Consider the following 13494-nt stretch of genomic DNA (forward strand, 5'->3'; position numbering starts at 1 on the left):
TCTTGTAAAGCATAGGTACTCAGCTGAATCCGGTTAGACTGGAAGCCGACCCCAACATGATTGGGAAAAGGCTCGGAGGATGATGATGTAGAGTATTTTCGCGCGAGACAAGAACAGTGAATGCTGGACTGTTTGAAAGTTATTTTTTTCCGCATTCCACATTTAACGAATTGGGTTAAAAAGGTGATTAGTAAACCTGCCACTGTTCCTATAATTGGTAACTGATGACGTAGTCATTTAGCAGGTATGCTGCTGATGAATGCTCATGCTTTGTTTTGCAGCAGCAACACGCCTCTCATTTATTGCGCTAACGTTTCTAGAGTAGGTCCCAAGTCTCATCTCACAGCTCCTCATATTGGCTACAAAATTAGGAATGCCACTACAAACAAAACAACTTAGATTATGTGAAGGGCTTTATTTAATTAAATGAATAATGAATTATTACACTTCGAATGTTCGGGAGATAAATGTACTGTATTGCAATTAATTGATAACAAAGATTTTTACATCACATCGCTCGATTTATTTGTTCAAAATATGCATACCTAAACAAGGACGGTCGGAATTTTAAATGCCATAATTTAACAATAATCTTAAGGCAAAGGGAAATATTATTTTCATGCATATGATTTTCACGATCTATTTATCAAGTGAGGCCTTTATGTTAAGGCTCCCGATACTGATCAGTATAAATATCCAATTTTGTGCAAAATACATAGCTCCTAATTTACAATTACTAAAGAAATGCCTTAAAAAAACAAAAATTGGGATTATGGTGGAAATTTAATGGCATGCATTAAGAAAGAAAATGTGTAATGAAGAATACAATGGATGGAAAGATTCTTACTGAATAAAGCAAACATTTGTTGTGAATTATATCATAAAGAAACACAAGTACTATTATAATATCAGTGTAAAATTGGTTACATATTCACATCATAATTAACTCGCAAACATGGGCAACAAAGACAATTTCTTATTGGGAAATTCGTAAATCAAATACTTAATGAGAAGTTAGTTAAACCGAATAAGGGATGGTGCAAAATCATCTATCTTTTTTGCTCGAGGCTCATGTCAATATGTCGTTAGGCCTTTAGGGAGTCAGGTTTATAAATGTTATACTTAATACCTTCTCTGTCCACATGAGTTATATGCAACCAGCTTTACAAAGTTTGTTTCATGTATAAAATATACTATAACTGAACTGTTTTATTCTAAACTGCTTAAAATAAACCTACGATCTTAACCTTAAATTTACAAACGTATGTACATTTACAAAAGCCTATCTTAGTTTTGTTTCATTGAAAAACATAATTTGGCCCTAACTAAACCCGACCCTATGTAGACAACTGTATATAATGTATTAATGTTATTTCACTATGGCGATAACTAGCACTGCAAAAAGGTTTTGACACAAAGCTTTCGTTATCTATTACAAAACAATAACCTTGCAATGGCAGTCGATTGATTTTATTACATAACATTACTATGTATAATGCACTTAAAACATTATTGTTTATAAGGCTCCTTTGTGAACGGTAATCTAAATGTAATATCGGCAGCACTTAGATAGGATTAATTCTTACAGCTATTAAATAAATTGTAGTTCTATAATTCAATAGGTCACTTGTGTTGGACTGGACAAATAATCTAATTTCGTCGTTAATATGTAGGTATCCACACGACATTGCTGACGACTTTGCGAGATTTATTTTTTATTTATTAACCATTTTTAATTACAGTGTTAATGATTTAAATTGGTACCACTTAAAAGAAGACAGTTTTTTAATGGTCACAATCTGGATCAAACAAATCTTTTAAATGGTTAGGTGAAAGAAAATCAATTTTTCAATTGCTCTTCAACAAAATGTTATTTCACTTTTTTTTACAAGAAAAGATAGTTTTGGTACTTCTTGACAATCCAGTTATGTATAAAAAGTGGTAAAGTGCTTTTCTGAGGACAAAGTTTGAAAAAAAAAAATGTATGGAATTCTTATCCAATTGTTTAGGGCAACATCGCAGATCACACGTCTTGTTTATATATTTACAAGGCCCTATGAGGTATCTACCTTCTATAGATTATAATTCCAGCAATACTGTCAACCGTGTCATAAGGTCTTGGTGAGTTTGACCGCCGAATTTCCACTCCAAATCTTATTTATCCTCATGCCATTTGAACAGAAGAAAATAAACATGTACACATATCTAAGCTAATGAAAATGTCTCTTAGGTAAAACCTGTAAATGATTCTATTAAATAATGATGATCTTCATTATTTAGAGTCACCCTTAAGTGTTGGTCACCACTCATGATAGAGGATTCAACGAGAATGACAGTTTAGGTCTTGAATTATTTTTGCCTAATATTTTTCTCTGTTCCTCTTTAACTCTCTTTTCTTGTTCTTTTTTCAATTTCTGCCGTTCTTCATCCATTTTCCTTTGTTCTTCAATCATGGCTAGCCGCTCCTCAGCCTGGAAACAATTGTAAAATAGTATCAATACCAGTAACGAACAGTGGAAGACGTCAAAAAATCTAAATGCAATTATATTGACATGATGACTTTTAAAGTAGACACAGATAAACTTATACATCAATTAACAACACAATATAATTTAAAAAAAATTACATATAAGATCAGCCATTCAAACAAAACTTACCAGCTTGCGCTGAGCTTCTTCAATCTTTTTATTATTTTCAGCCATGATTTCCTCCAGCTCTTTCCTTTTACGAGCTTCTTCCTCCTGTATAACAGAAATAACATGTTAATATTGATCTCTACTGACAAAACTAGCACTATGCATTAAAACAGAGTTTGCGTAAACATAGCCTTTCTAATAAATGGCTGTTCGCGAAAACCTCATTTTTCAGTTCTTGAATGACATAGGATGCTGATCACACATAATCAGGTTGATATGTTTATATTTCCTCCTAAGATACAGTTTTAAGTAAAAAAACATAATTATGTAATGCCATAAAACATGAAGAAACATCAGATAAATGTGTAATTCCTTCATTTGAAACAGTTATGTGGTTATACAAAAAATAGATTCAAAAAATACCTTCAGCGCGCACGTCTGGATCCTCAAGCTGCGTCTCCATAAAATTCTTAGGGCTTCTTGCTCTTGATCAGTCTTCCGACCTGACTTATAGACTACGTGACTGCCAGGGACAGTCAAGCGAACAATTTTAAAATGCTAGCCGGACGCCTTCATGGCAAACTTACAATATGGCAGGATATAGAATAACCTCTGCCTTGTAGGTGCGTATGAATTATGTGGTTATAAAAATGGACATGTAGGTATATAATTATTAATTACAGAGACAGCCAGCCTCGGTGAGTGACAATTAAAAATTCAAGAAACTAATTCTTGTATGCACTCGAACTACACCTGACTGGACCTTTAACAGATATGATCGAAATAATACTTTTATTAGTTCCTCTATTTGTTATGATGCTGGTATTAAATATTGCATTTACACTTGTGTGTAGCTGCGAGAGCAACATTACGTTGCTATCACAGAGTATGTGCTGTCATGTGTATATGCAACATTGTGTTGTGTTGCCAGTACACATGACTGGTATGTACAGTTGTCAGTTACCTGTCTAGCCAGCTCCTCGCGGCGCTGTTGTTCTCTTTGTCGCTCAAGTTCTTCCATCATTTCTTTCTCCATCTTCCGTTTCGCTTCTTCTACCCTTTTAGCCACTTCTTGTTCAATTTCATCTTTTCTTTTTTCTAATTCCTCTTCAACTCTCTTCTTCACTAGAAGTTCTATTCTTTTTGCTGCTTCTTCTTCCACCACCTGGAAAACAACATTTTATTGTTATGTACAACTATATACAGACATAATTTTGTCACTGTTTGGGCTGCAAACCGTATTATTGTTTTATTTGATCTATATATATATTTGATAGATGTTGATCCCAAATGCACCCAAATACGATTTCCACACAATCAAAGGAAGTTTTTATCTCAAAACAATTTGTTATTTACTTTCTGTTCAGCTTCTCTCACACGTCTCTGTCTTTCCATTTCAGCTAGTCTGTCGACTTCATCCATCTTGCTGCGCCCCTTCGACTTCTTCCTGTGGCTTCTACTTCCTTCGTAAGAAGCTTCACTACTGCTTGAAGACGACATGGAATGCGATCTTTTTCTGAAAATATACCACGGATACGTCAATCAAAACTACAAACCCCATAACAGAGCACAGATAGATATGTGTCAAATTATTTTGTATAATACCTAACCTAGAATTTCAGCAAACTGACCTGGATTTTGAACTTCGTTCCCTAGATTTTTCTACAAGTTTAGAACTTCTACTCCTAGATGATGAACGATCCTTGGAGCGACTCTTCTTCCTAGAATGTTTGCTACTTTTATGGTGTCGCCGCGGTGACTTACTCCGTGATCTTGACCGACCCATCGTATTTCAATCATAGAGTATAGTAAATAGATTGGGAATAGAGAACCCACTTCGATTTTTTTCTGCAACCTTCAAACGATTTTTGAAGCGCCATCTGGTATCGTCTGCCGAAACAAATTGTTTATGTGTGCGTACATCCCATTTCACACACATGTATACATCAGTATTGTCTACAGGTTATTCGTCATCTCGACAGACTAAACTCACCATTAAAGTGTCGAGTTGGTGAAACTCGAAATTTGTACATTTATCATGTCGTCAACTCGCCACTCAAGATTTTCATTCGTGTCCAGTTAGTGAAACTTAGATTTTATCACTTTTATGTTTTCGCCAACTGGATACATTGTGTCACAAACATCATCGGCCACTGAACGTCCATTTTGCAAACGTTTGAAACGCGAAAAGTTGATTCCCAAACTTGGCGAAAACATAAAAGTGATAAAATCTAAGTTTCACTAACTGGACACGAATTAAAATCTTGACGTGGCGAGTTGACGACATGATAAATGTACAAATTTTGAGTTTCACCAACTCGACACATTCGTGGTGAGTTTAGTGTGTCGAGATGACGAATAACCGTCTATAGATATTCTAGGGGAATTTGTTCATACGTACGTACTTACAAAATATAGCCACAGAATGTAGAAAATAGTTATTTATTGAAATATGGAAATACAACACAGATTACTACAACTCAACAGAACAACGTTATGTAGGAACATTTAGAAAGTACTTAGTAGGCGACCTGGAATTAAATAAAAATCATATTTACTTATGTTTATGTTTATTGTAATAAATTTGTGCTGAAAGTTTAGTTTCATCATCCTCATCACGATATTGGATTTTACCTGATAAAATTCGATTAATTGAGCGGCACCAACTATATACCAAAATATTTATTGTAATGTTTTCAAAAACATTTCTTAATTCTATCTTGTGGATATCGCAGGTGAAAGGATAATCCACAAATATGTCTAAAAACATTTTTATCTTTTCTTTTAATTTAGTTTTGGCACATTCTTTTCAAAATTTCTACTACAATATTTTGTATGTCTTTAAAAACTTTTCCGCCACTATATTGGGATACAACAGACAATGTTTTCCTTTTGTATATTCTTTGCCCTTATATATAACTATTTGATTTTAATTGACTGTCGCCAGTTAGTTCAGTTTTGCAGTGCCTGCATGATTTAGCAACTTTTAAAACATTTAGCCAGCACCCACCCACATACATAATTGGCCTGACCAGCATCAGCAGGCTCAGAATTTAAATTTATAAAAGGCACCTCAATTTCGTCATTTTCTTCTTGCTGAAATGGTAGAACCTCATTACTGGGAACATTAGAAGTGTTTTCTAAAAGTTTGTCTTCCAAAAAGAAACTCAATGTCTGAAGACAATCATTGTCATCATTTTCACAGTTAGCGTTAAGTGAATGGGGTGAGTTATAATTATTTAAAAGAAGTGATTTATAGGCACCTTCAAAGCTAATTGTGTTGGGTGCCGTATTCCTCCCCAAAACTTCTAATGTTCCCAAAAATTTTCCAGTGGGTCCTGGTTAAAGTTTCTGGTCATCATTGTATCAAATAAATATTTTGGGATAATATTTTCCACAACTGTTGCATGCCCTCAATAGTACGTATAAAATTTTTATTGAAGGTACCGAACTCGTTTCAATTAATCTTATTTTATTTTCCTTTTCTTTTTTAACTTTAATAAATTTTATTGATTTTAATACCTTTTTGGCATTTTCCCATAATTCATGATGAGGAGAATTGTTTCTAACACCACATTTATACATTTTTCCATGTATCATATTAAATGAGCTTGAATTTAAGGAATCAAATAAATTGTCCATCATTTTGGTAAATGTACTTGGCGGCACTCATTAGATAAATCGCCCCTAGCAGATAAATGTTCTGCAGCTGTAGCAACACTGCGGCTAAAAAGTTGCGTGTTTGACCTTCATTTTTTATTTTCTCCACATAAATATGTTCATCAGTTAGTTTCTGACATATTTTTAATTCACCATGTAATTTGTCCGCTTCATAAATTTTCTGGTAATATTCCCATTTTATCGTCTTTCAACCTTTTCTTCGAAGTCGAAATATTTTAAGTCCTTCGTAAGTAAATTGTTTTACCCCTTTCAATAAATGAGGGACATCAAATAATGGGATAATTTTAGATTTCCCTACTTCCATTACATCATGTCTCCATTCCTTATTTTCTTTTATGAATTTTATTCTACTATCTTCAATAATTTCATTCACTACACTGACATTTACTGTGCTTTGGTCGCACACTGTGCACAAAATATTAAGCCCTGTACCCTGAACATATTTAATGACTTTATAGTCAAGGCTTTTAATTCTGCTTTGTTAACAGAATTTGTAAAAAGTATGCAACAGGCTGTTTAAATTTTTCTTTAATCCTTTGACCATGTAAACTAAAACATGGTCAGCAATTTTACTACGCCAAGCGAATCCCTTTAATTTATCCTTAGATCCGTCGTAATGGATCTGCGGCGATATTGACATCTCGTCAAAATAAGACAGCAGAGGCGATCTTCTGGACTTAATTCCTTCACAGTCTTTCTCATTTTTATGAATAAAACTTATTTAGCCCCGACTCTATTTCAATTTTCGCAAGAAGCCTTTTAATGATTTTATAGAGGGCAATGTAAAGTATTTATATAAAAGAGTATAACTCTTGGGACTCTTTTTGTACATGGAGACAAAACTTTTTCCTTTAAAGTAAACCTCCGCCCACGAGCTCTCTTGTGAGTTTGGGTGTACTGCATGTTTGTGAATATTTTGCTGCAGTTGTCATATTTCTCGTTATTTTTTAAACAATTTGTATTGCTAATTTTATCAACGCTGGCTAATCTTTCTTTCAAACTACTACTCCGTTTACGTAACCGAATAATTTCGGTTTTTAAATTCTTCATTTGGAATCTTGAAATCTTTAATTCATTCTCCAGCGATGAAGTTGATTTCAGTTTTTCTGCAAAAAAACTTTTACTTTACTACTTTCCACACCAGATAAAAAGTAGCCTATGTATAAACATTTTTGGATATCTTATGGTATAAACTACATTGGCACTTACTTTTGTCTCCTTTAAGTTTCCGTCTTTGTTGTATACCATGTTTACTGCAATAATTATGTTCTGCTGCTATAACACACGCATTGGGAGGTGCAGCTGAAAATAAAATAATAATAATTCACCATTGTCATTGTAAACATCAAAATTACTAGTGTGAGTTACATGAGGATTATTAACCTAAATTGTCATTACAATAAATCAAGTTGAAGTGTGTTTGTAATGACTACACAACAGTTACATATTACTTAATGCAGTAATTAATTATGGTAGCTAGTTAAACATAATTTGAGAATGTAGGTAGCCGTTTACATACCAGTGATTATTTGCTTTGATGTAGAAGGCAGATCCCATATATTATGTTCAGGCATAGGAAGTTCAGTTGGTATATGTGGAGTTGCAGGAGGCATATGAGCATCTTGTGATGGAGCACCTGGAAATAGTAAAAAAAGTCTAAGATCCCACTAAACAACAACCTTCACCGAGTTGGTTAAGGGGTGAATGAACAGTATTTTATATCCAATTAAATATTACTATACTGCAAACAGGTGGCCTTAAAGGTATCTATGAAAAAATGAAATTTAAAAGCGTCGCCCCACAGAATACAAAGGGGCGGGATTCTCCATCGCGATTAGCTCCGGTACCCGCCTGGGGTATTATTACTCTATTTCGTAGTCGCATTAAATTATATTAGGAGCAATGTTTTAAAACTTAAGAAAAGAAAAGTTAAGAGGTGAAAGAGAGTGACTGCAGAGTACATATTTTAAAGTAATAAGATATATATTTTATCAGACACTGAAGAGAAGGTAAAGGGAAAGGGAAGGTTAGTTGGGAAGTTGGGACCGTTAGTTGGAAAGGGTTAGCCGAGGTGTTATGACTATATTTTCTGATGGTACCTCATGTTTACCAATTGGCACAGGGTCGTCTAGTTCTTACTGACTTCTTTAAGTTCATGCCTTCCCCATCACGTCAAGGTGGCCCCATGGGGGGGGGGATTATTATTATAAAAAAAATGCAGTATTTAATTATGGCAGCTAGTTAAACATAATTTGAGAATGTAGGTAGCCAAGCATTTACGTACCAGTGACTATTTGCTTTGATGTAGAAGGCAGATTCCATATATTATGTTCAGGCATAGGAAGTTCAGTTGGTATATGTGGAGTTGCAGGAGGCATATGAGCATCTTGTGATGGAGCACCTGGAAATAGTAAAACAAGTCTAAGATCCCACTAAACAACAACCTTCACCGAGTTGGTTAAGGGGTGAATGAACTGCATTTTATATCCAATTAAATATTAATATACTGCAAACAGGTGGCCTAAAAGATTTCAGTTCAGTTTAATTGTGAATAATTAAAATTTTGTTTTCTTAATGGCAATTTTAACTCAGTAGGTGGCATTGCGATCTAGTTCAAGAATAAAGATCTAAATCTTACCCTGAAGATGGAGAGTAGGAACAGCTATGTTATTTAAACGGTTGTTGCGATTCTTAAACTTGTCTGCAAAATGTATGTCACAGATGACTCGCTTTCTGTAAAATTTGATATCATCTGCAGTCTCCAGTTTTCCAACTATATTAACCCAGGCTTTGAATAACTCAGGATTCTTTTCTGGGTGTGGAAATTGATGTTGTGTCACACCTGAAAAATAAATTACAAAAATATGAAGTTTGTATGCTGATATTGTATAGTGTATGTATGAATGAATACCTATTACCTATGTATGTGTCGCGTGTCTATCTATGTATGTCTATCTTATTAAATCATGTATCATTTCATATGGGATTCAGTAATAAATGGTTACTCGTAAGGAACTGTGTTTCTCTAAGCCCAACCTTATAATTGACTGAGTTGGTATCTCCCGTGATGACAAGTTTATCCGGATGACTAGGAGCTTTCAGGAGCACGATTCTGGGGCCCGATTCTGTTAAGTTAATAATGTCAAAATTGAATAGAAATTGCATCGCAACAGCTTTTTTAACCATATCGGGCATTCTGTTACTAATATAGACCAATCGTATTCCAACGACATTCGATTGGTTTGCGATCAGTCTGCCATTTTGGTCTATATTACCATAATATTCTTAGTCTATATTGCCATATTGCAATCGTAAATCATTTGCAGACAAAATGATTCATTATTGAATGACAGAAAAGGATAAAAACGTTTATTTCAAAGAAAAAATTGCGCAGAATCCTGCCCCTGCTAATTTTACTTTAGCGACATGCGATTCACATCCGACTGAGATCCAATCACGACTCAATTACGATTGAAGCGTATGTGGCATTCCACTATTTTTTCTTTTAAATAAACGTGTTTATCCTTTTCTGTGATTCAATAATGAATCATATTGTCTGCAAACGATTTACGATTGCAATATGGCAATATCATCATCCTCGAGCCTTTTCCCAACTATGTTGGGGTCGGCTTCCAGTCTAACCGAGTTCGAATTATTCCCAACTAGCGACCCGCCCGGCTTCGCACGGGTAACAGTATTTCTCCATTATTTAATAGATGTTATTATACATAAAACCTTCTCATGAGTTACTCTATCTATTAAAAACCGCATCAAAATCCGTTGCGTAGTTTTAAAGATTTGAGCGTTCATAGGGACATACAACATGACACATGACAGAAAAAGCGACTTTGTTTTATACTATGTAGTAATAGTCCCCTCTGGCGCTGTCCTCGGTGATAGCGGAATTGTCTTCCAGTTATCACCGGGGTGATAATTATTCCGACTGTTCCCTTTGAAAACTGACTAGAGGGACAAATGGAAGTCTATTTCTCAGTTGTCACCGGGTGACATTTGCTACGGTTCCTTCTTCCTTCCAAAGAAAAAATGTAATTACCATAGATTTCAGGTTTTATTTATTATGCTACATAGAATCTTCCAAAGAAAAAAAATGTAATTATCATAGATTTCAGGTTTTATTTCTTATAACAAACAACATTGTGTTTCCTTTAATAGGTACATCACATATTATTAATTTCTATTAACACCAATCGTTTTCTTAATTTTATTTAATTTAACAAGATTACAAACTGTGTTACAAATAAGCATGCGACTAATAAGCACTTTTAACTTAACCATTAGTGATTATCTGTGATTAGTATTAATTAAAGTTATCTGTGATTGTGCCTATTATAGGAAACATAATGTTGTTTTTGTTTTTTATAGTAGTATTAACTACTATAAAAAAATCGATTTTTGTAAGCCTGTTGACATTGTGTTAGTTAAAATAATAATATATATATTTTTGTGATTCTATGTAACATAATAAATAAAACCTGAAATCTATGGTAATTTTTTTCTTAGGAAGGAAGAAGGAACTTAGCAAATGTCACCCGTTGACAACTGAGAAATAGACTTCCCATTTGTCCTAGTCAGTTCAAAAAGAACAGTCGGCACAAATCACCCGTGATAACTGTCCGGCTTCACCCCGAGGACAGCCAGAGGGAGACTATTGGGAATAATTCCCGTTCAGCTGAGTACCAGTGCTGTACAAGGAGCGACTGCCTATCTGACCTCCTCAACCCAGCTACCGGGCAACCCGATACCCTTGGTTAGACTGGTGTCAGACTTACTGGCTTCTGACTACCCGTAACGACTGCCAAGGATGTTAAATGATAGCCGGACCTACAGTTTAACGTGCCATCCGAAACACAGTCATTGGTTTCTAAGATATACTTAGAAAGTACATACAAACTTAGAAAAGTTGCATGGGTACTTGCCTGACCTGGAATCGAACCGCCCTCATACTTGTGAGGTTGGCTCTTTACCCACTAGGCCACCACGACTTTGAGGCAATATGGCAATATAGACTAAGAATAATATGGTAATATGTACCTATAAACCAAAACGGCAGACCAATAGCAACCAATCGAATGTCGTTGGAATACGATTGGTCTTATAAATATTAGTAGCAGAATGCCCGAAATGGTTAAAACTGATATTGCGATTTAATTTCTATTCAATTTTGATATTAATAACTTAATGATACTATTAACAGAATCGGGCCCTAGGTACTATGAACTTGATAAAGAAAGCACTTACCCGGGTTGTGTGAACATCCCAATTCGCACCGCCTCGGCATGATTATATGCACTCAAACAAGCGTCTCTAATCGCTAATAACACAATAACAGTGTCTATTTCACAAATATCACAAAAGGCGTCTTTATCGCAAATAATACTAAACACTAATGGCGTCTTTTCGCAAGTTATGTGAAACAATGAAACAGAGGAGCACAGCTCAACTCACTCACTAATTCACCGAAAACACAGCGGATGAGTAAAACTCAAATCAACGCAAGTCAACAGCAGAAAACACTTAAATGGACGAAAACTTAACACACAAATTGTATGTACTGTACTCGCCATTAAAATTCAAATTCTAACTTCAGCATTGGCAGTTGGCACGGTTTATTGCCAACCAAAAAAATAATTATAGAAAAATAATTTATGTATATAAAATAGTGTACAGATTTAATAAAAATAATTGATAGATTTCCTACGTAATACTAATATATAAAATAATTTTTAGATTTCAATAATTTTAGTGATATTTTATGGAAGTTAATTTTTGATTAAAGAGCCATCTATTATCACTTGAAGATATTAAATACTTTAGGAAGAGGATTGCAGATGGCGCTTTTCTAAATTTTTTACCGAAATCTAGTCAAGTACGGCAGTGACCAGCCCCTGATTTCAATTGTGGGGATATTACTCCGCAAAGCAACGACAAAAATGTAGTAAATTATAGTCAACTTTTCCTACTAGCATTCACATGAACTCACGCCAAAGAGTAAAGTAATATATAGGGAAAAGAGAGCCCTCTTGCGTGATAATCATGCAAACCTATTTGTCAATGCGCCATCTCTCTCTAAATTGGCCCCGAACTACCTACATAGCTATAGCTATAAAAATATATATGCATCATATTCATAACATTTTCTATTAGGGTAAATAGCACCATGTAACTATAACATTGGTTATCGTTATAGTTACATTATGCTACTACCCTAATAGAAAAATGTCATCGTAATATAGTAAAAGGTCGAAGGAAAACAAAAATTATTATGTATTATTACTTTTTATACGCGTGTACGCAGAATGCAAAAACCGCCATATTGATATTTTGTTATGATCGATGATCGGTTTTGTTAAGTTACTTGGAATACTGACACCAGGTCTTTTTAGATTAAAATTGATATTTGTGCTTTTTCAAACCGTATTTAATTTATTCGCCTATTTTATCTTTTTTTTAAGTGTCTAATATTTTCCTCATACTTTTCTCTAATTAATATTGCATAAATAATTTTATATTGACAAACAAAAACGATTATAGTGTAGTGCCATCTGTTGGTAATTTAAAGTATCTTTTAGATAGTAAATAGTTTCCGGGCCAAATAAAAGGTGGCGACTCTTCATTCACTTAGCTGTCAAAATGTACGGAGTGTCTCCCCCCTGACTCACGCATTGCTATGTTTGACAAGCGACTAACCGACGCCATTTTTTTTTGCACATCGTTGTATTGAGTGATGTGAAACGGCTTAGAATCGACTAAAATGTGAAACGGTTTAGAATCGACTAAGTTAAAACGTTTCGGGTTTATGCAAAATAAATGGTGTAACGGTGTAACATGACATGATGGCAAGCACGGCAGTAAGTTACTGGTTACGTATGAAGGATCTTAACCAGTTTTCAACATTTCTTTTGTCCCCATCCTAGGAAGTAAATAGTGAAATACCAAATAAATATATTGCGTATTCGTCAACTGCCGCGTCGAGAACTTGCTTTTTGGAGAAGCCTGTAGGATTTTTTTATTGAAAGGAAAACCAATTGAAATAAAACAGGCAACGTTTATAAGCCACCTCATATATAAACAAACCATAACTAGCCGTATAATATGTAGGTACTTGCTGCTTATTGGTCAAATCACCGATTTCACAACTGGAAATGGTTCGGTTCAT

At 34.5% G+C, this 13494-nt stretch overlaps 1 protein-coding gene across 1 annotated transcript; it reads right to left on the reverse strand.

Annotated features, from left to right (window-relative positions):
* Window positions 1-400: 400 nt before the first annotated feature.
* On the reverse strand, window positions 401-12360 carry LOC110371057 (UPF0430 protein CG31712). Its single transcript, XM_064035320.1, has 6 exons — window positions 12227-12360; window positions 4268-4425; window positions 3993-4152; window positions 3601-3801; window positions 2658-2741; window positions 401-2471 (listed from the first exon to the last, which is right to left on the reverse strand). The coding sequence occupies exons 2-6, from the start codon at window positions 4420-4422 to the stop codon at window positions 2307-2309; spliced, it is 765 nt and encodes a 254-aa protein (XP_063891390.1). The 5' UTR covers window positions 4423-4425; window positions 12227-12360; the 3' UTR covers window positions 401-2306.
* Between the last annotated feature and the right edge of the window lie 1134 nt (window positions 12361-13494).

The sequence above is a fragment of the Helicoverpa armigera genome, chromosome 6 (genome assembly GCF_030705265.1).
Source record: "Helicoverpa armigera isolate CAAS_96S chromosome 6, ASM3070526v1, whole genome shotgun sequence".
In the NCBI taxonomy this organism is placed as follows: domain Eukaryota; kingdom Metazoa; phylum Arthropoda; class Insecta; order Lepidoptera; family Noctuidae; genus Helicoverpa; species Helicoverpa armigera.